At 33.9% G+C, this 24,238-nt stretch overlaps 2 protein-coding genes and 1 pseudogene across 2 annotated transcripts; 1 reads left to right on the top strand and 2 right to left on the bottom strand.

Annotated features, from left to right (window-relative positions):
* The first annotated feature begins 7,190 nt into the window (after window positions 1-7,190).
* LOC125200725 (long-chain-alcohol oxidase FAO2-like) lies at window positions 7,191-10,064 on the top strand. The gene is made up of 3 exons (XM_048098467.2): window positions 7,191-7,389; window positions 7,876-8,148; window positions 8,253-10,064. Exons 1-3 carry the CDS (start codon window positions 7,213-7,215, stop codon window positions 9,984-9,986), a joined length of 2,184 nt encoding a protein of 727 aa, XP_047954424.1. The 5' UTR covers window positions 7,191-7,212; the 3' UTR covers window positions 9,987-10,064.
* Window positions 10,065-15,826: 5,762 nt separating this feature from the next.
* Window positions 15,827-17,615, bottom strand: LOC125197319 (RAF-like serine/threonine-protein kinase PRAF; annotated as a pseudogene).
* Window positions 17,616-18,900: 1,285 nt separating this feature from the next.
* LOC125202298 (succinate--CoA ligase [ADP-forming] subunit beta, mitochondrial-like) lies at window positions 18,901-23,765 on the bottom strand. Its single transcript, XM_048100677.2, has 13 exons — window positions 23,613-23,765; window positions 23,361-23,516; window positions 22,968-23,078; window positions 22,771-22,882; window positions 22,228-22,292; window positions 21,433-21,510; window positions 21,040-21,114; window positions 20,789-20,941; window positions 20,536-20,670; window positions 20,291-20,455; window positions 19,954-20,076; window positions 19,290-19,361; window positions 18,901-19,207 (listed from the first exon to the last, which is right to left on the bottom strand). The coding sequence occupies exons 2-13, from the start codon at window positions 23,460-23,462 to the stop codon at window positions 19,130-19,132; spliced, it is 1,269 nt and encodes a 422-aa protein (XP_047956634.1). The 5' UTR covers window positions 23,463-23,516; window positions 23,613-23,765; the 3' UTR covers window positions 18,901-19,129.
* Window positions 23,766-24,238: the final 473 nt, after the last annotated feature.

Genomic DNA, 24,238 nt, shown 5'->3' with positions numbered 1-24,238 from the left:
AAATAAAAATGTATCATCTTATTTGTCACAAACTAAAAATAAAAATATGTTCTCTTAATTGAGATGAAAGAAGTATAGAGGAAACCTTAAAACTTTAAAATCTAATTGAGTTTACACTTTACAGTAATTACTTTTTCTGATTGAACATCATATGTTCCCATAAAACCTTAAAAACATAATTTGCTATAAGGGTAAAATATTGAGGTTACCTTTGTTAGAGCCTCTCCATCCGTGCTCTTAAATAAGAGCATGGAGGTAGGCCCGGACCCACTTTTACTCCTTGTCTTTAGGCAAGAGCACAACACCCACATCCATGCTCTTCCACAAGGACAAGCTTAAGAGTCTCACCATTCTATTATTCAATTTAAAAACTTCAATTACTAAAAACATTTCTACAATATAAAAATACATAATTAAATCCTAAAAAATAAAAATTACATAATTAAAATCCTAAAAAATAAAAATACATAATTAAAATCCTAAAAAATAAAAATTGCGTATATAATTGAGAAAAATAAATTAAAAGTGTGTAGAAAACGGATATAATTTATTGGGAAGTGGGAAAATTATTTTTTATTTAAAAATGATTTTTTTTAATTAATTTCAAATTATTTTTAAAAAAAATCAAATTTGCCCACGGCTATGTCGTTGGCCAATCGAACGTAAGCCTGCTCAGCGGCATGGACGGACGAGCTGCAGCGGCGGATGGCAGTGGGCGTGCCGCTGGCACGGACGGACACGCCCCACTGCGGATGCCTCTTAGGTCATGAAACTTATCTCGAGACGTGCTCAAAAAGACCCCAATTAAATTGAACTGATGAAAATATGATAAATAAATTATAATAATATAGAATTCATAACTTTTTAATGACACTTAGAAATGAAAACTTTTTATAGGATTGAGAGTTCTGCATGATTTTATTCTAATTGACTTGGTAAAGGCAAAAGATTACGGAGAAAATTGAACAACTCACAAAACAAAAGTCCCATATTAATGGACTGAAGTAAGAAAGTTAGTACGTTTTAAAAAGAGGGATAGATGATTCAAAAAAATCCTAACATATCTGAGTTTATGAACCGTCGATTCAAAAGCACATGTCGAACTGCAATCAATTATAAATTTCTAATTTAGTTAAATTATTAAGAAAAATATTTTAGAGACATAATGTCTCCAAGCCATAATGCCATAAAAAGGTTAAAATAGTCATTTTAAATAGGATTTCATTTCTTATTAAATTAATATTTTGTAAATATATATTCTTGTCCTTATAAGTCTATAACCGTTATATCTCTTCTAATTAAGATGAATGAGATTTGCTATTCCTATAATTATGGAATTCTTCTATTACTTTCTAATTTAACTTATTAGTTACAACAAATCTCTATTTAATAATTTTATTGGTTAAAAGTTGATTGTGATTCATTTAAAATTCGAAAATGTTGATAAGTTAAAGTGATTAATTTTGGTTTAGTATAATTAATAAAACCAATACTAATATTAAAAAATATAAATACAAAATAAATAACAAACATTTAATAATAAGTTAATTGAAGATATACCATGCAAAATATAATAAATTAATAAATTCATACATGGATTTTTTAAAATCAAAATTATTGTATTATTTAGTCCAGGATATATCTTTCAAACTAACTCTATCATAATTAAATTTTATAAGTAGTTTATTTTCTCCTTTTCTCTATAGAGGAGTATTAGAGTTTTAAGCTCAATTACTATGAAATAAATTAAAATTTGATTAAGGACTTAGTTATATTAATTGAGTTTACAATTTTGATTACTTTTTAAAAGTTTAATTTCTGTAAAGTCTTTTTAGAGCGTTACAGTCGAACTTTGATAAAAAAAAAAAATAATCACATATTTTTAACTTATTTATTTAATATTTTAAGCCATATAGTTAGTATTTTGTCTTTCATGCTATTAAAATATTATAGTTTTTAAGTCATTTTTTAATAATATGAAACAAAAATTTGATAAATGATATATTAATACTGACTATGTTTATGTATTATTTTTCAAACATTTCATAATTTTTATTTAACTATTTACTTTTTAATTTCTAATTTCATTTAATTCTTATTTTTTAGTATAACATTGCAAATGAATGTATCTATTAATCAAAGAACAAAAATATTAAATTTTGGAGTAATTTTTATACGATGATGAAGTGCAACTTAATTGATAACATGCTTCCTTCCAATTGGTCGAATTAAGTGTTTGAGTCATCACATGATAAATGCAAAATGACTATTGATCTTTTAAAAGCAATACCTTTCATTGATCATAACAATAATTTTTATTTACAAAAATAATACTAGTATAGAGTAATTTTTATTCAAAATAATGATATTTTATAGTATTACAATAATAATTTTTATTAGTAAGAAGAATAACTTTTATTAGTTAAAAACATTAACTTTTACTTAGAAGAATTATAATTTTAGTCCTATATAATATATTTATAATATTAAAGTAATAGAGTAACTTTTATAAATAAAATAGTACTCCATAAATTAAATTTTTAAGAGCAATAATTTTTAGTTTTATATTTTAAAAATCATATGAGCTCTTTCTCGTAAAAAATATGTATGTTTTAAAAATTATTATTTAATTGATAAAGTTTATACCGTTAAAGTAAGTATGCAAAGAAAACAAAATCAAATTGTCGCACCATTCCATAAAATTATAATTAAGATTAAAATACTCTAATTAAAACTATAGATCAATAAAGTAGCTAATTTAATTTTCATAATCTAAGCTATCTTTCTAAAATAACATTAGGGTATATAAGTCAAAATATAAATTACACTTATGGCAAAGTGACATAGGGGCATTATGGCATAGAGACATTATGTCTCTAAATCACTACCCAATTATTAATCAATCATTACTATAATTTATCGATTAGTTAACTATCTAATTCTAAATCCGTACCAGTATCAATTCTTATTTCAATGCATTGGTTTGTCGGTTAACCAACAAATCAGTTCAATTATTAGTCTAATCGACCAAATAATCAGTCCTAATTATAAGTACTCCATAAAACGACCATTATATATATGGAGTATTAACTTGCAACTCTATATAGTAAGCCTAAAATCTAGCGCTCTTAACAATAATTTGTTGGAAGATATTATCACGAAAGCTACATGTAACCTAATCTTAGGAAGAGCAAAAAGAAAAAACAAGTCTCGTCAATTTAAGAAGAAGTACTACGCCACTCAAGATTTGAATAAATATAGAAAATTTAAATGTACAACGATAATTATTCTACTCCACTAAACTAACCTAGTTGAGGCTCCATTTAATAATCCCTCATTTCCATTTTAGGAATCTTATTTGAGTTCGGTACAGGTTTTAAGAAATGTAAAGAAAAGTTGGTGAAAAAAGATAGTGGAATGAGAGTCCTATATTTTTATATTAGTTTGATATTAAGAGTGAATTACATAAATGGTACCTGATCTTTCACTTTCGCACGTAAATGGTACCTGATATTTATTTTATATCGTTTTTGGTACTTATAAATCACATTTTTGGTACCTGATGCAATTTTCTTCCCAAAATGCCCTTTAAACAAATATATTTTCTCATTTATGTCATAGAGGATATTTTGGGCAAACATAAAATTAGTACCAAAATTGATATTATAATATCTTCTCTCATTCTCCTAATTCTTTATACTATTATAATTAATCAATATTAATATTAATTTTCATTTTTAATATCATTCAAATATACTTAAATATAACTATAGTTATAATTATATTTAATTATTATTTTTATAATACTAAAAATTGATAAATTAATAAATAATTGTAGTATAATTATATAAATATGAATCACATAATATTATGTATTAATTATTATTATTATTTTACATTAAATTAGTAACTAATCAATATAGATTATTATGGTTATAATACTAAAAACTGATAGTAATTAATAAATAATTGTAGTATATATATATAAATTATGAATCACATAATATTATAATAATTATTATTATTATTATTATTATTTTATATTAAATTAGTAACTAATCAATATAGATTATTATTGTTATAATACTAAAAACTGATAGTGATTAATAAATAATTATAGTATAATTATATAAATTATGAATCACATAATATTATGCAATAATAATTATTATTATTTTACATTAAATTGGTAACTAATTAATATAGCCTTAATAAAAATATAACATTGTGAATTGTATTTTTACTTAGGTGTTTCAACCTTAAAATGAGTATAAAATAATTTAATAAAAAATATTCAATTGATTTAATTATTTTAAATAATTAATTTAATTAGGTATTTTATTTTTTATTTATATTATGAATGCAATTAGATGTATTTATAAACCACTAAAAAGAAAGAAGAAAAAAGAAGGAAGAAGAAACATTTTACTAAGGAGAAAAAAAATACTCCCTCCGTCCCATAAAAGTTGAGACAAAAATTTTGGTCACGGAGATTAAGAATTTATATTAAATAAATAGGAGAGATGAAAAAAGTAGGAAAGATAAGAGAGAGTAAAGTAAATGATGGAATAAAGTAAGAGTGATTAGATGTTTTGTCTTTTGTTAAAAAAGGAAATGACTCAACTTTGTTGGGACGGACTAAAAAGGAATACGACTCAACTTTTATGGGATGGAGGGAGTAAAAGAAAGGAAGATAAAAAATACTAAAAAGAAAGAAGAAAATGAAGAAAAAAAGAAAGAAGAAGAAACTAATGAAGAAAAAGAGAAATAAGAAAGGAAGAAAAAATAATCACATATTTGGTACTCCCTCCGTCCCATAAAAGTTGAGACAAAACTTTTGGGCACGGAGATTAAGAATTTATATTAAATAAATAGGAGAGATGAAAAAAGTATGAAAGATAAGAAAGAGTAAAGTAAATGATGGAATAAAGTAAGAGTGATTAGATGTTTTGTCTTTAGTTAAAAAAGGAAATGACTCAACTTTGTTGGGACGGACTAAAAAGGAATACGACTCAACTTTTATGGGACGGAGGGAGTACTATTTAATGGAAATTTCCAAAAATATCCTCCATGAAAAAAAATCACATATATGGTACCTAGGGTTATTTTTGTCACTGGGTACCAAAAACGATATAAAATAAAGATCAGGTACCATTTATGTGCGAAAGTGAAAGATCAGAAACCATTTATGTAATTCACTCTTATATTAAAATGTGAGTGAAAAAAGGTTAGTGGAATGTGAGGCTTAATATCATTTATAAAATATTTCAACCAAAGCTCCTAAACTGTGACACCCAAAAATGATAAATCGAGACTCCTAAAATGGGACTGGAGGAGTATTTAACATCAACTAAATTAATCAAAGAACAATTTGAAAAGCAAGTATTTAGACCTATTGGTCACACTACTTTTAGATAGAGCTTTAGAGAAAATTCAATACTATATGTATATATCAGTATCATTGCCTTGAATTTAAACAATTTTTTAATGAGTAGTAATTACGAATTTTAGTAGATTCTCAAAATGAGTAAACTTTCTAAGACGGTCCCAACAAACTTTTGGCTCAACTAAATAATGTCGAGACAGTGGTTAAAAATCATCATATGATTCATATATATTTTAAATTATCACTAACTTTTTTCTAATTATCAATTTTGACCATTAGTTAATTTCTGTCACAACTATTGACAGAAATAGATTTGTATAATTAGGTTATTAGTTTGAGCATATTTACTCAAAATTAATTGGAAGTGTGAAATAAACTGAAACATATATTGATAGATTGAATTTGAGATGTACATGTTACTTATATAGAGCAACAAATTACTTATATTTTTTTATGGGTAAATTGAAAAATATATCCCAAGTTATAATATAATTAATTAATTTCTCAAATTATGGAATAGATCATAATTTGATCAAACTTCGTGATTTTTTTTTTTTTTTTTCATTTATCCCTTTTCAATTGTTAAATGTTCCATCTGATTTTATATACCAGCTTTTATACTATAATAAACAAACTTCTGTCCGCAACTTTATCTTCTTCAATAATTTTTCTCTTAACATATTTTAAAAAATATTTTCAATTGCATAGATATAATAGTTCATGACCTTTCTGATTTTAGAATAGTTAAACAATATATCTACACATCATTTTATTTACAATTTATATAATTACATAATACTCCTTCCGTCCCATTAAAGTATGGGCAATGGATATGACATGAGAATTAACATAAAATTGGTAAAGTAAGAGAAATGAGAAGAATGATATGGTAAAGTAAGAGAAGGGAGGATTGTTAATTAAAGTAGTGTCATTGGGCCTACATTATTTAATTAATACTCCCTCCGTCCCACATTTATAGTCACATTTAGTTATGGCACGGGTTTTAAAAAATTGGTGGAATGTGTAATTAATGAAGTGAGAGGTGGAGTGTCTAATAAATGAAGTGAGATGGTGGAGTGTGTAATAAATGAAGTGAGATGGTTGAAGGTGGGTCCCTTTTGACTTTTTGGTTTTTTTATTTTTGTTTTGGTTTATTTTAATGTAGATAATGGCATTTGGGTGTGATTTTTGTGAACAAATATGGAAAATTCTAAATGTCTCTAAATGTGGGACGGACTTTTATAGCAAAATGTGACTATAAAACTGGGACGGAGGGAGTATAATTTTTAAAATTGGAATATACATATTTTTGTGGGACGGACGAAAATAAAAAGTGCACATATTTTTATGATAGAAATGGGGTAGTACACAAATTCACTCTCCAACACTAATCCCTCTCTTTTCTAATATACCGATTATATATTACAATATGTGCTAAATTAAATGTTCAAATTTTCAGAAGAGAAGGAAGTACTATGTTACTGTTCTCGGAGAAAATAAGGGCGTTGCGCCGCACAACGAGTTAAAAGAAAAACAGAAAACACATAATAGATGTAAGAAGAAGAATGTAAATGAAATTAATTGTATTTTTGTTTTCTGCATACCATGTAGTAATAAAACACCATTTCACTATATACAAAAATATTAAAATATTAAATAAGTACATCAGATAATGATCGCTGTATGAAAAGAAAAAAAATGTAAATCCTAATAGATTTTCCCAATGAAATTTTAGGAATTTTGATTGGGGTATCAGGTATGATAAGATAAAAATATAAATATAAATATAAATAGAGGGGAGAGATAGAGGAGAGAGAGAGGGAGTGATGAAAGAAGAAGAGCCTCATCCATTGTTGAAAGGAGGAATCAAGAAGAACTACAACCATGGCTTCTCACCATCTCAAATCCAATCATTGGCAGCCATTTGTCAGGCCCTCATTCCTCCTCTCGCTGATGATGCTAATATTCACGACTTAACAAACCCTCTCTTCATCTCTGATCAGGTATACTCTTTTCCCTTTGTTTACTACTATTTCTAGCAAATCTTAGCCTATCATTTAGTATTGATGTAACATTAATTTGATTCAATTTCAAGGTGGGGCTGCGTTGACTGTATTTCGAGTTCTAGAATCCAAAAAGCTATTTTTATGTGATTAGAAAAAAAAAGCAGCAAACTTTGGTATGAGTGTGTGAAAAAGGGTAGATATTGGGAATCTGTGTGGTGTGGTGTTGGCTAGATTCCAGAATCTTGGTTGATCTAAGCCATCAATGAGATCAGTTAGAGCTATTAAAGTAGGTGTGTTCAATTTATTATTCAAAGGGTAGTTGGTTTCTAGTTTGTGAGTCACATAAAAGAATTGTAATTTTGAGCAACTTTGAGGGAGATGCAATATTAAAGTACTACTAACTACTATAATCTTCAGAGACATAAAATTTTTTAATTCCCAAATGTTCTGTTTTGAGCTTTGATAATTTGCAATTCAAAATAGGTGGCTGAGCTAATGGTGAAGAGGGGCCTGCCTAAGGGATTGTTAATAGTGAGTTTAGTGTTGAAGTGTTTATCAAGCAGAGTGGGAACATTCTTGCTGTGTGGGTGGGTTTGTTTGGATTGGAAGTTTCCATTTGTGCACAGTTTTTCCGAGTTGTCGTTGAAGAAGAGAGAAGCCATCCTTCAAAGATGGTCAGCTGAGACTCTTCTGCTGCCGCTCAGGATATCTTTCGTGTTGCTAAAGATCATCACACTCTTCGTCTTCTTCTCGTTGGTAAACGATCTTTCTGCTTGCTCTCTCCGTCTCTGTTGTTTTCAGGTTGTTATAATGTATGTTTTCGTCAAGAGCATTGATATTCTTTCTATGTTGTGCTGCAGACTGATGAAAATTCAAACAACCCTGCTTGGAAAGCAATTGGATACGAGGTAGAGGCTGTTGAGAGACGGATAAAACACGAAAAGGGAAGACCACTTGCTGAGGGGATTGTCGACACCGTGAATCTAGATGAGGCGTCACTGAAGGAATCCCTTATCCGGAAAGGCATAGGTGTCGTGGAGGACCTAGAAGAGAACTTGTTAAAGATAAAATGTGATGTGGTGATTGTTGGATCGGGTAGTGGGGGCGGTGTTGCTGCAGCGGTCCTTGCCAAGTCGGGCCAGAAAGTCATCGTCCTTGAGAAAGGTCACTACTTTGTGCCGGAGGATTATTCAGGCCTCGAAGGGCCTTCGTTGTCTGAGTTGTACGAATCTGGTGGAATGTTGACTACCGAAGATGGGAAAATACTGGTCATGGCGGGAACAGCGGTTGGTGGTGGTTCGTCTATAAATTGGTCGGCTTGCATCAGAACTCCTGATGATTTACTCAAAGAATGGTCGAATGAAAACCAGATTCCTCTCTTTAACAGCCACGAATATCGATCTGCCATGGATCGTGTGTGTGAGAGGATCGGTGTGACAGAATCTTGCACAGAAGAAGGGTTCCAAAATCAAGTGCTGAGGACGGGTTGTGAGAATCTCGGCCTAAAAGTCGAGCCCGTGCCAAGAAACTCTTCAGCAGATCATTACTGTGGTTCTTGCTGTTATGGCTGCAGAAGAGGAGATAAAAAGGGAACTGAATCGACGTGGCTCGTTGATGCTGTCAACAACGGGGCAGTAATCCTAACCGGCTGCAAAGCAGACACGTTCGTGCTGGTGAGGGACAGTAGCGAAAAATCTGGGAAGAGATGCATTGGAGTCATAGCAACTGCTAAAAACAAGAACATTGGGAGGAAGTTTCGTATTGAGGCACGGGCTACAGTTTCTGCTTGCGGTTCTCTCCTCACACCGCCATTGTTGGTAGCTAGCGGGTTGGAGAACAAGAACATTGGTCGGAATCTGCATCTCCACCCCGTCTCCTTCGTGTGGGGATACTTCCCCGAGTCTCAAGTGGAACTCAAGGGTAAGAGCTTCGAAGGCGGTATCATCACCTCCATCCATAAGGTACGAGACGAAGAAGAGTCAAGCTCCCGAGCCATAGTGGAAGCTGCATCAATTGGACCTGCTTCATTTGCGTCGTTGTTCCCTTGGGTTTCGAGGCATGACATGAAAGAGAGGATGACAAGATACGCCCGAACAGCTGTTCTATTTGCATTGCCCAGAGACGTAGGCTCGGGTAGTGTGATCAAACAAGGGCATATAAGATACAGGCTTAGCGAAATCGACAAAGAGAACCTCAAAACAGGGCTGAGGAGAGCTCTGAGAATCCTGATTGCTGCAGGGGCTGCAGAAGTGGGCACATTCAGAAGCGATGGGCAGAAAATGAGATGCAAAGACGAGGAGGGTGTGGGGGAGTTTCTGGACTCAGTGACAGCACCGGGGGGGCCTATGTCGAGGTCAGAGCAGTGGACAGTGTACTGCTCGGCGCATCAGATGAGCAGCTGCCGGATGGGAGGGAAGGAGGAGGACGGAGCAGTAGACGAAAACGGAGAGTGCTGGGAGGCAAAGGGACTATTTGTGTGTGATGGAAGTGTGTTGCCAACTGCAGTTGGTGTGAATCCAATGATCACTATTCAATCTACTGCTTACTGCATTGCCTCAAGATTAGCACATTCCCTCAGTCTAAGCTCTGATTAATTATATTAGTTGCTTCTCACAATTTGTATGCATGATTCTTTAATGAATGGGCTCAATAAGGGGATTTCTGAGGTGAAATTAGTATCATCAGCTTCCTTTGTTGCATATATACAATAAGTTAAATGTTATGATTTACAATTTATGGAAAAGAGGGAATATACAAGTCTAGACTATATGCTGTAGGAAAGGAAAAATAATCAAGTTCTAGCTACTATTTTTTTTGTAAAGATACCAATATACTCTTAAGAAAAAGAATCATACAGTATACATTAAGAAAAGGTAACCTAAACTGAAAAAGGGGGACTCTGACAAAATCTTCTCATCATGAAATGCAACAAAGAGAATATTTCAAAAGAGAAATATGAGTTCCCATTGTAAACAAATTTCCTAGTAGAATAATTGGAATAAGCTTCTGTATAATTTTTTTTATATGCTACAAGCATGCTTCTTTTCTTCATATAATAGTTGTATTATATTATTCAAAGATCAAGAACCAATATTAAATTTTGTAATTCGTACATCAACTTTTTTTAATAAAATATAAAACTATGAGGTTAAAACATTACGAGTGAAATGCCTTATTAGTTTCTAACATTTGAACTTGTGACACAACATACTCCTGACAAAAAAAATAGCTCCAGATAATCCAATCGGTTTATATAATCACGAATGATGTTTTTTTGGATTAAAACACACTCAGGCCTCAAGCCCTATAAGGGCATTTTTGTCACTCTATGATATTGTCACATATGATTTCTACCGCATTTTTGTCAGCAACTTCTTATGTAATTTCCTAATAAGTTCTGATACTTCATACGTAATTAAAATTTTGTCATTATTTACACTCTCTATTTTTTTTATAATACAAATTTATCATTATCTGCATTAATTAATATGAAAAAAAATGAGGCTCTTTCTTCCTTATAAAACTCATTTGCTAGTATTTTTCCGTGTTTCTATTTCCCCTAATTTTTCTTTATTTTTTACCTTGATTTACGAATAAATTTTATTTATTATGAAAATATCATAATTTTGCAGTATTAATTTGAAAATTTACATTCTCTTAATTTCAAATACTATTATTAATAAAAAAATTCCAATGACTAAATAGCTAATATCACCTGTTTGAATATTTTCAGAATATTAATCATGTTTCAGTTTATAATGAATGACAAGAAACTATGCAAATTTATATCTGAAGACTGAATGTTCATATTATGTTGAAAATTTCAGTTTGAGCTAAATTGCAATTCTCAATGAAATATCAATCATAAAAATCGTCTTAAAGTTAGACTTAGAGTAATATATTAGTTCGATGATATATAATGAAATAATATTTTAAATGTCAATGTTTTCAAGAAAATAAATATTGTATCATTTAAATAAATGTGAAATATTTTTTATTCTGTGTATTATTGATTCAGATTTTATTGCTAAAAAAACTTCAATTTTCCATATTTTTTGTTGTTTCTCAATGGATTCCCTACATGAGATATGAGAAGATTTTTTCTTTGCAAATAATGACAAAACTTTAATCACATATGAAGTACCAAAACTTATTAGGAAATCACATAAGAAGTTAATGACAAAAATGTGATAGAATTAATTAATCAGTGAATTTAGGGATTGCTAAAAATGTCCTTCAAGCATTCAGTATTTTTGTCTGAAAAGTGGCTAAAAACACTACATTCGTGATTATATTAAACGTTAAGATTATTTGGGACTATTTTTTATTAGAAGTATATCTGTCACGCCCTTTCTAAGGATAGAAAACACGGTTGATCGCGATTGGGGGTGGGTTAAAGAAGCGGGAAAGAAAGGGAAAAACAACGAATACTCAACCATAGCTCAAAATAAATGGGAATAGCTCGAATAAACTCAGGGTATCTCAACAATACAAGAACTCAAAAAGAATATTATCTCGGCAATACAAGAACTCGAAAGAAAGACAACTACTCAGCGGAAGCATTCGAGAGAAGGAATATGCCACGTGTGAAGACATGACACATTTTGAACACTTAAATTTCTTCAACGGTCTTGCTTAACACCCACCGCATTCGTCACAGCTCAACCTGCACATTTTTAAAACATATGCAGGGCTGAGTACTTGATGTACCCAGTGAACACGTGCCAAAATAATTTTCATAAAATATTGTGTCAGCATTTTAAAAGTGAACTCGGGGTTTTACAAAAGACCAAGTCACCAAAACATTTTCTCACTCAAAAGTATGGCCATTTTTCTCTCTTCGCACCGTATCTGAACCTCAAATGTGAAACGAGAACGTGGCCACATAGTGCACGATCCCCTCTATGTACACTAGCTTGAATATGGACTCACTCTCTAGACAAACCCGAATTCGATTAAACTCATAATTTCTAGTAGGGACTTACTTCCCACTAGGGCGATCAGATAGGCACATCCTTAAAAATAAAATACGGCATGACACAATATATTTAAATTTAAGCACATAAAAATATACTTGGGGCATATCCCTTATTTAAAAGGAAATCTCACCTCACCTCGTTCATTAATTTTCTATACTTGAAATCCTTTCTGTTCTCGGAAAATGTGCGTGATGAAGCCCTTAAATCAGCACGTCCTTTCCTCTCTTCTTATTTAACTCCATTTAGCTCAATACCGAAAATTTAATCCCAAAACAAGGTAGTAGGACCAATTTCTTTTCTTCACCCTCACTATCTTCTTCCTAGCTTCACGTCATAACCTTTCTTCTAAAATTTACTTAGGAACAAAATAATCCGACTCCCACCCCTCTCCTGCTCACGCCATCGCCATCTCCATCTCCCTCTTTCCCGTTCTAAAACTCCTCTCCGGCAAAACTCGGCGCCACCGCTGCCACCGTTCTATTCATCGGAGGTGAGCTCGACAAGCTCAGCTCCGCCTCCGTCTATCCCCTTCATCTCTCTCTCGACCAGCGTCGTCGATCTCCTGCCCAATCGGGGCAGTTTCGCAGTTCAAAACAATCGCCTCCGTTGCTCAGCTCCACTACGCCTCCGTAGTCCTGCCATCTCTCTCTTCGCATCACCTAAAATCAGTCATCTTCGTCAAACCGCCGTTGGTGCAAGACTGAGTTGCCGCCGTCTAAAATCTGGTATTAACGAGACCACCGAAGATTCCGGCAGCTAACGCTGTCTCTCCCTCGCTCAACTTCACAGAAAAGAATCCTCGTTAAACCCTCTCTTCGCTGCCCCACCACCATCACAACCGTACATCGCAGCCGCACTCTCTCTCTCTCTCTCAACCAATTCTACCGTCGTTGCCTGCAACCTCCAACTCGCGCCACCGTCGACCTCCCTCTCCCTCTCGACTCTGATGTGAATCCGGGAAGTGCCAAACCAATAGAACAAACAAAGGCATCCAATGAACCACACCGGAGCTGGGGTCCGCTTCAAACATCAATATACCTATCAAGATGGTGTCCAAATGCTCTTCCAAGACCATCATTGTCTTTATCGTCAAAATAGCTTCGCGTGGGTACCTCACACGCCCCAAACGGAGTTCGGATGAGAGAGTTATTATCGTTTTAAGAAAGCCGCGCAATGCAGAAAGAAACACGCGGGCGGGTGTTTTGCCAACCCAAAAACACCCGGTCGGGTTTTTTTGCCGAGAAATCAGTTTTTGTCCAGAGACTTCACCCGGGCGGGTGAAATGAGCCGTGGGAAACACCCGGTCGGGTGTTTTGCCCGAAATATGACTTTTTGACCAAGACTTGTTTTGTTTTGCTTCTTTTTAACTCCTAGTATAAATACTCTTGTTAGGGTTCATTTCAATCAGCTTTTGAATATTTGTAAGAGACAACTTCTCCATATTTGAGAGCTCACCTTCTTCATCTTTTGAAGACTTATCAAATTCCTTCGGGTTGCATTCGATCTTTTGCCGGGCTAAGGTTGATTGTAAAGGTATGCTTGCTAGTTCTTGTGTTGCTAGTTTGTGGAGCCATTAGGTGTTTATATGTGAAAGTGCATTTGGGATTTCTTTCTTGTTCTTCACCTAAATCATAACACTAATCCATCATCTATCCTTTTATCCTTTTTTCTTGTTCCATTTCTTGGTTTATCTTGTTTAGTTGTTGGTTTATCTACAAGAATAAGTCCGGGGCAAATTCATGAGTCTTCAATTTAGAGGATTCACATTAGACTCCCTCTCTCTTTCTCTAAATTTCTAACTCTCTGCAGCATTGTCATCATATCGTATTATCATACTGCTGTCACGTTTAAGTTCATTACAGGTACGAACAATTACAGCCCTAACTACTTCTGATTTTTCTAGCGGCATATTTGGTACGGCTTCTTTGATCACAACAATAATAACGTCACCAATATGAGCATATCGGCTATTACTAGCTCCTGTGATTCGAATACACATCAATTTGCGAGCCCCGCTGTTATCCGCTACATTTAAATAGGTTTGAAGTTGAATCATATAAATTTTTGAATCTATTCTTGCAATGCAAAGGATGAAGAAAATAAAAGAAATATTGTTATATTTTTCTTGGAATTGATTGTGAATATCGTGTGATTTAGAAGCATGGAATCATAGGGGGAGATATATATGTAAAACTGATTTGATGGAATCATTCGATCGGATTTTGTGGAACAGAAATTTTTGTGTTGGTTAATAAATTTTAGAGTAAAGGCCAAATGTGGTCCCTAACATATGACCGTTTTATCAATTTGGTCCTTAACATTATCTTTTTGATTATTTGGTCCCTCACAAATAAACTCGGATCCGAATCGGTTCTCACTTAACAGAACTGTTTATATAACACTGTCAACGTTATTTAAAATAAAAACATTAATTAAAATGGTAGACGCCGGAGAGATTATCGTCGCTATTTCTTTGGTAGACTCCTTGTTGCTTCTCCTCCAGCGTCAGCCGCTGCAGACAGGGGCGGAGGCACGATGGGGCAGGGGAGCCCTTGGGCCCCTCACCCATTTTAATAACTACTCCCTCCGTCCCGGCTAAGATGACACATTGCTTAGCCGGCACGGGATTTTAGGAGTAATTGGTTAAAGTGTTTAATTGGAGAGAGAGAAGGTGGGTGTAAGTATTAAAGTAGAGAGATAAGGAAAGATGAATATTTTAATAGGAGTGAGAAAAAATTATTGAGTGTATTAATTGGAGAGAGAATGTTACCAAAAAAGGAAATGTGTCATCTTAGTTGAGACAAACTAAAAAGGAAAACGTGTCATTTTAAGCGAGACAGAGGGAGTACTATATATACTACATATATGCAATATTTAGAATATGGAATGATTGCACAGTTGGTTCTGAATCTGCCTCTTCACCGTGTGATGTTGAGTTCAATTCCATCTGGTAGCATTTTGGTATTTGGGTCACTATTTCTTCTAGTTTTGTTCATTTATGCTTTATTTATTAATAATACTAGTAATTTTGTTTTAATAATTTAACTTATGATTATAAATAGTCGTATAGTATAATATAATACTAGTAAATTTAATTTTGCAGCTATGTTGTTTTTTATTTAATAGTTGGTACTTAGTTTTTCATTATCTTGGTTGGTTTGAACTCTTACTTAGCATTATTTGGTTTTAGCATTTTATTTATTTCTACTTTTTTTTAAGTAAGATTTTTTAGCTTTTTAGTAGTTCTATAATAGAAAACAACTCTTTGTTCTAATAAATATGACAATATTTCATATAATATTAGTAAATATGTGCTATGCTCTAAAAAATCTATTCAGCAATTAATTTTCTCATTATTCGTTTTTCACGCGTGGCCTTTTATATTGCTCACGTTTCCGCGTCGTTAGCACTGAACACACTCAAGAAATTTTAATGGTAGTTTGGACCCCCCATCGCTAATATTCTGGCTCCGCCACTGGCTGCAGATCCTGAATCTGCTTCTGGATCGGAGCCATCGCAATTGACCGCTCATCGTGTGCTTGAAGGAACACCGGATCCTCCATCTCCGGAGCTCTCCCCATCATCTGTTGCTGAATTGGTGGTTGCGGCGCCATTGCATTCGCTTTCTCAAATCCAAACATGAAATTGGCGTTACCAGGCGGCGGCTGCGCAGTGACAATCGGCGCAGAATTCAACGCCTCCTTCTCCGATTTAACATCATCGGAGCCGAAGCTCCTAGTCGACGAGCTCAAGCTCTGATTCAGCGTCGGAAAAATGAAAATCCTCAGGCGCGTCGGCTTCGGCGATATCCGGTACAACCGCTCATACTCGTGCATCATGTGCTCCAGATCGTCGTCATTCGTGACGGAAATCAACGCGTCGAGATCTTCCCCGGGAGCTGGTACTTGAACGAGATGCTCTCGCAATTGCAGAGTGCGGTGAGCTTGGGGAGCAGAGAGCCGAATTTGATGTTGCAATCCACGGTGAGGATCTTCGTCTCGCCTCCGATGTACGAGAGTTGGTTATCGTGAGGGCGCGGGTGGATCTTCCCGCCGTAGCTGCACATGAACTTGACCTTGTAATTCGGCGGCGACTGATTCCCCTGAGAATCCTCCCACGACGGCGGATTCTCGAAGTCGATCTCGCGAGAGCGGAGGAGGAGTCGCCGGATCTATTTTTTTATTTTTTTGATATAATTAAAAATATTAATTAAAATAGTTAATTTTGGTCAAAAACTGATTAGATGTCATTGACCGTTAGTTTTGGACGGTTCTGTTAAGTGAGGACCGATTCGGATCCGAGTTTATTTGTAAGGGACCAAATAATCAAAAAGATAATGTTAAGGACCAAATTGATAAAACAACCATATGTTAGGGACCACATTTGACCTTTACTCTAAATTCTAACTGAATAAATAGGCTCCTCCAAAATTGGGCTTTAAAAGAAAGAATAAGAATATATTTTGGACTCATAATAACTGGGTTTCAAATTGGGCTAGGAAAGAATAAGTGTTTGGCACGAAAAGTAAAATCTTTCTCTCGACAAAAGGAACAAAGGCGAAAAAAATTTCCAGGTGCACAAACGACGTTCTTTTAAGAACAATTAAAAAGGTAGAAAAAGTCGGGGTGTTACGATATGGTATCACGAGCCCAAAAGTAAGAGACTAACGAAGCAGTCCACTCAAACATTACCAATGCTCGAACTATGTAGTATATGTGATATAATGAGGCTAGACAACGGGGGTGATAATGATTTTTTAAATTATATAAATAGAGTAACATTTATATTATGGTCTTATAAGAAACAAAAAATATACACTACTAACATGAATAAAATGTGTGTACCGCTATAAGAATATACTCATAAAAGATGCACGGCGTATAATTAGTTAATTAGTTTTACCATTTTAATAATATTTACACAAAATGTACATGCAATTGCATATAAAAAGTATTATGTTTAATAAGTTTTGGTGACTGTATTTTACCTTTTCTTTAAATTTTTAAAGAAATATATTATCTTCATAATCCATCAATTCCATTTCATTATAATTGATCTATTTGATTTGAACCAATGACGAATTAATGTAGATATTTAGAGTAAATGTTAATTTTGGTCCTAAACATATGACCAAAATACGAATTTGATCTAAAATATTCACTTTTCGAAAAACAGGTCCATAACAAATGAAATCTTTATCGGAGTAGTCCTTTATTATGGTCCCATAAAAAAACTAACGGTCATGCCACTGTGCAATTAGCATTAACCGTTAGTTTTTTTATACAACCGTTCAAAAAAGGACTACTTCGTCAACATTTTCATTTATTATTGGCCAATCTTCTATTTTTCTACCACATATCCTATTTTCATACCAAGGAATGAGGTTTTTTTAAGAAATGTATTGTCACAAATTCATTTGGTTTTCATTAACAAAAAAAATCTAATTTGCGCCTAGTTTTTCGAAAATTGAATATTTTGGAACAAATTCGTATCAGATGTTTCGAACCAAAACAATTGACCTTTACTCTAATATTTTTTTGTATACATTTCAAGTGGGATCATATTCTATACTACGCATTAGTTAATTAATATGTGGATTCATATCTTAAAAAATATTCAGTTTTATTTACAATGAATTTGTGTTTACGAAACTTCACCATATTCTTTACAATAAATTTGCATTTTCGAAACTTGCCCAAGTTCTTGGGTTGACCTATTTGCTTCTTCACTTCAGCACAACTTATGCATTTCAAATTCGATAAAAGGTTGGAGTAGAGGCGTTGCTTGTGGGGTCGATGGCATTTCGAACCTCCAACTATAACAAAAGTTTAAAGTATCCGTGGGACTATGGTGGGATTGGCCGACATCACGTGATCCCACCCCTTTCTTTCATTTTAAACATGTAAAATTAAGAATTTATATTTTGCAAGGGCTTACTCTACATTGAGACAGTCAAGCTATGGCAAAATTCTCACTTGAATAAAGGTAAATTAGCCCTTTCTTATTCTATGAAAGGGAAACACGCCAATGCTAACGATCAGTTTAAGAAAAAGAATCGACTTAATCAAATTGGCTTGTTCAAATTTTGAATGAAACACTTCATTATTAAATGTAGATTGGTTTTGCTGTTATGTTAGTTTTTTATAGTATTTAGTTTTCAGTTTTTCAACGTGTTCATTATAACATCAATAAATCACAATCACAACCATTTGCAAAATTAATAAAAAAAGAAAAAATCGAGAAAAAAAATAGTTCAAGTATTATTAGTGAAAAATGAAGCTCACCAAACCATAATGGAAAAAATAATAGTATAATCATTAATTTGGGATAGAGGGAGTATTAATCATTTGCATCATAGACAAGTCAAACAGAGTCAAGCTCAAAATTTTGACAATAGGCTCAACCTTTTAACGTTATTATCAAGCTCGAGGTGCAAATAGGCTCAATCAGATAAGTCACATTCATACCTTCTTGTGATCTCCATGATGATTATAAGACTAAGATAGACATATTTAGGGTGCACTGCTGATATCCAAATCATTGTTCTATTATTGAAGATGAATAAAACCAGACAAAATCACCGTAAGCTCTTGGTAGTACAAAAACTCTTACGAGGCTAGAAAATCCGTTAAATAAAACAGATTATGAAAGTTCTCCACAGACCGATGGAGAAGCTAGGATTTCACAGATAGTCACTGCTTATATGGAGACAATGAATTGGTAAAGAACAGATTATACTCAAACTAGACAACATGTTCTCACTTTGCTGAAGCTTTCACTGCTTTCTCAGCTGCATCATCTAAATCTTCAGCAGTAATCAAAGTCATTCCACTTTCCTGTAAATTATAGAATCTTAGTGATATAAATCACATTATTTAGCAACTCAAGTTTTCAATGAGAGATGTGTTTCAAATTCACCTTCAAAATTCTCTTTCCTTGGTCCACATTTGTGCCTTCAAGACGAACAACAACAGGTACCTTCAGTTGAACCTATAACAGTAGCCCGAAAAGAACAGTTAGAACTGAACATGCTCCCATCAATATGGGAGAACTGTATCTTTTCCCTATCAGGGAATTATCATATTTTTGGCCCATTTTAGGCCAAATCAGCCAATTTCTACAATATTTCAAATCCTCTAACAGGACTAAAGATGCAAATTTGACAGGTTTCCAGGAAGGTCTCCCTTGGCACAACTATCTCTAACTCCATTGATTTGTTACTCATGGAATTTGAGAGGATTGAGTCCTTAGATTCAGAGCACTGGGTGTTTTATATATGTATAAAAGTGCTTAGGCTTTGGAATTCTGGAAGAGCATCCCATCCTTGCTGTAGATATCGGATCATGTCAGGCTTTGTATTTTTTTGCCTTAATATATTGGTAATTTATTCGAGATTATGCAATGGTAATGGATTAAGCGTAAAGTTTGGATCGGTGAGGAAATTATTCCGGAATAGTAGCGAAAAAAATACAGAGGAGGGAAAGACAGCAGACACGCACACAGACAGAGGTGAGGGAAGATGTGAGAAAGAATAAAAGGCAGCCATTACACCTAGGAAAATTCCAATCTGTGTATCTTTTACCTGTTTGGCAGCATTCACAATTCCACTGGCTATTACGTCACACTTCATAATTCCTCCAAAAATATTCACAAGAATTGCCTTCACTTTGTCATCTGAGGTCAAAATTTTAAAAGCTTCCACAACCTGTTGAACAAATTTAACTGAAGTAGTGAGAATCATATAACCCAATCCCTGGGTAGGAAAAAGGAGGGAAATATCCATCGGGTGTTGCATCCTCCAAAATATGAAACTACTCTTGAAATTTGCAGACCCAGATGCTAAATATCAGGTCTCACATGCATGCAATGATCTTAAGGAAAAACTTTGCAGCATCTGAAATCTAATGAAATATCATAACCTGGTTTTCTGAAGCATTTCCTCCAACATCAAGAAAATTAGCAGGTGTTCCTCCATGCAGCTTAATAATATCCATTGTGGCCATGGCCAAACCAGCACCATTCACCATGCAACCAATTTCTCCATCTAAACCAATGTAATTCAAATCAGCTTTAGCTGCAGCAACCTGAAAATTCAAAAGCAATGACAAAGAGTAATTAATAGAGACCACCAATTAAGTGTAAACAGCTCCCTTGACTAGATTACCTCACGAGGATCTTCTTGAGTTGGATCTCGAAGAGCAAATATCTCTTTCTGGCGATAAGCAGCATTATCATCAAAATTTAATTTTGCATCAGCAGCTACTAACTGGTTATCGGAAGTCTCAGCAATTGGGTTGACCTGTTGAAGAAATTTTCGATAAAATGAGGTCATGAGGGATTTTATACTGAGCTAGTACAAGCAGTTCTGGAACATCTAAGAAAATAATTCCAAGATAAAGCAAAATCATGTTGGTTACCTCTAATAAGGTGCAATCACACTTGCAAAAAAGTTCATAGAGCTTTTTCACTTGTTCAATTGAAGCATTTCGATCAGCTACCGTCGGGGATAAACCATCCACTACCTTTGCAGCATCCTCATCAGTGATTCCTGTGAAAACATTAATAGGTACCTATAGCATAGAATATTCAAATTATCAATTCAAAGGGAGGATCCACATCCAATATGTGCAATTAAAGTACCAGATGGATACACGGAAGAGAGACTAACCTTTACAATCAGTTCCGGATGTTTTTCTGCAAGATCTTCGATACTGGTTCCTCCCTTTTTACAGGAAATAATAATCTGCAAGATATAGATAGTTAGATACGTACACTGGCCTCAATATATATAGATAGTTTACCAAATTTTGCATGTTAATCAAGCAGGGATAAATACATTTGATATACAACCAATACATAGACTTATGGTTTATTCTTATTTTCTATTTAGGGATACTAAGCAAAATAGAGTCCACAAAATTGTTTAGGGAAAGTAAGAACCATTTCTTCCTTCCACTGTACACAGTAACTAAACCACTTACAATTGAATTACTAAAGCAAATTGGATGGTAGACAGATAATTCAATAATGCTGAGATAAATAGTTAAATATATGCACTTACTGGACCAGCAGTTATACGATCAAGAGTTATGGCAAAGTACATCTCGTTGATGAGGGATAACTTCTGAGCCAAATACACCTGCCAAATAGATGAGAAAATTCAATCGCCTTTCACGAGACCATATATACTTGCTCCAAATAATTGAGCATAATGAAATGTAATGATATTTCTGAATACTCTCAAACACAAGAAAGTATTTGACGAGAAATGGATATGAAGGCCGAGAAAGATCCAACATTGTCTCAATTTCCAGAAGTTTCATAACAATTAATTTTCTGTGTTCTTAACAAACACTAATTACATAAAAAAAATATGACCAGATAATACAAAATACTGCCAAATTAGAAATGAATATCAAGATCCTTTACAAGAATTGATTAGTGACAATGTGACATGCAGAAAAAAATCTTAAAAAGCCGAAGGGAATCAGAAATGCCTCTCAACAAGAATAAATAATACTCCCTCCGTCCCCGATTAAGAGTCACACTTGCATTTCTACACTCGTTTTGTAAAAATGATAATAAATAGTTAAAGTGGAAAAATGGTAAAATAAGATAGAGAATAATGTAAAGAAGACTCTTCTCTGCCTTATTCTCTATCTTATTTTACTATTTATCGACTTTAACTATTTATTATTATTTTTACAAAACGAGTGCAGAAATGCAAGTGTGACTCTTAATCGGGGACGGAGGGAGTACTACTGAAAGAATATTTATGGATTTCATCCCACTTGCAAGACCACATATATGTTTATTTTCATTATGGATATGGAAGTACACAATTGATGTCTCAAACCTTGCTGACAATTTTTCCTTCAGGTCCGGATTGCTTAGTGACAAGCATCTGTCCAAGCATTTTACCTGAAACAACAAAAATATAACTTGTTACAGTAGTTATTTTAAAGGACCCCACAACAATTTCCCAGATCAGTATTTTCTCAGAATTAAACATATGCCTCCCCAGTTCCTTTAGAATGATGCGAACTAAGACTATGTTGAAATACAGGGGCATCATGGTGTGCCTTGACTTCAATGAGTCACGAACTGTTAAATTAACACGTAATTAACCAATTTCCAACAACACGGTTTCTCGCAGGAGGGAAAAGAAAGAGGCAGGGGAAATGACATGGCGCGAATGGAAAAACCGGAACATCTTTGTGAATCTGCGATGCAGCAACCAGAACTATGTTTTTTAATTCATGGCACAATTTTTGCACTCATCCTTTACAATTACAAGAACAGAGATGGGGAGTGACTTAGAAGATATTCAAATTTGTATGCAAATACAATACATTGCTTATATGACTTCCATAAAAAGGGAAATTATTTCATATCATACCAGCTACATCCTCAGCCTTGTCAGCCTTTACTATATGCACTCCCCCTTGAAAACCATTTTTAAAGGTTCCAAGTCCTCGGCCACCAGCAAGGATTTGAGCCTTCACGACCACCTACAACCCCGAGATTTACCTCTACAATTCAATCACTATTACATTCCCAATGAATTAAAGACCTGAGAAAGATCCGTGTCACTACCTCGCTTTCATTAGGAAATACTTCCCGCAGTGCCTTCCTGAGTTCATCAACTGATCCAACAGCCACACCTTTTGGGACATTGATACCATGCTTTCCCATCAGCTCAGCTCCCTGACATAATTACACCACGTTTCTTAGACACGTAACCACAAATTCAATGTTTGAAAGAGCCCCAAAAATGATTAAAGGTTTGGCTCATTTCTACCTTAGGGCTTTCACGTCAATCAGAAATGCAAGGTTCGGATCAAAAATTTGATTCATACATAAACAAATTGAATGACCAAAACAACTAGAAACAGATCGCTAGAAACGTTGAATAAGCCTCGTAGTAAATTGACAGGTCTGTGCAAAGGAGTGTGAGGCTATCTGTGTTCGAGAGAGAGAGGGGTATACCTGGTATTCGTGTATGTTGAGGCGGCGCAGCTGTTGCTGCTGCCATTTTCCGGCGACGGATAGAGAGCGGCCAGCTAGTTTCCCGAGCAATCCTCTCACCATTTTTTTCAATCAGTGTTTCCCCCTTCTGTTCGGATCGGGTCGCGAAAGATCGAACTGCAATACAAGATTCAGAGGAAAATAAGTAATTCGTGCGACAGAAACCTACCGGAGAGCGAGAGAGGTAGAGGCGCCGGCGGCGCAGAAACTGACCTTCGCCGGAGAGAATAGAATTCACCCAAATACGCTGTTTTCGTTAATGCGATCTTTGACCTTTTTGTTTCTAAATTTTTATGGATTCAATTATTCATTCGTTTGCCCTCTTCTTTAGCGAAAATGGTAGTGTTTGATTGGTTGAAGGATATTTTAATTTGGATGAAAATTAATATAATCATTAATATTATTAGAGTGTTTATCATCTCATAAAATAATTTGGAAAGTTAAAAATCTTCGAAATAACTGGCAAATTTACTTTTTCTTTATTAAAATATATTCTTTGATAGAAAATATATTTGAGAAGATATTACACTTCTCATTTTGAATTACCCTTTAATTTGATAGTTATTTTTGTAACCCTTTAATTTGATAGTTATTTTTATAGTATCTTTTTCAATTTGGAATCTTCTAACTTTTTAAAAAGATTTACTCCTACTACCTTCTTCCTCAACAGATAAAAGAAAAATATATTTTCTCAATTTGTCAATTTTTCTTGAACATGCTTTAGGTTTATATGCAGTAGAGTCAAACTGGAGGCTGTTACACCCCGATGCGTTGTCGGCTCCCATCACTTAAATACGTCTGATGGAGACTAAGGCGATAAAAAGAAAAGTAGGAAAGGC

Source organism: Salvia hispanica, chromosome 2, assembly GCF_029641045.1.
Source record: "Salvia hispanica isolate PSC_SH4W2 chromosome 2, Shi_PSC_v1, whole genome shotgun sequence".
Classification (NCBI taxonomy): Eukaryota; Viridiplantae; Streptophyta; class Magnoliopsida; order Lamiales; family Lamiaceae; genus Salvia; species Salvia hispanica.
This window is presented reverse-complemented; position numbering and strand designations above follow the sequence as displayed.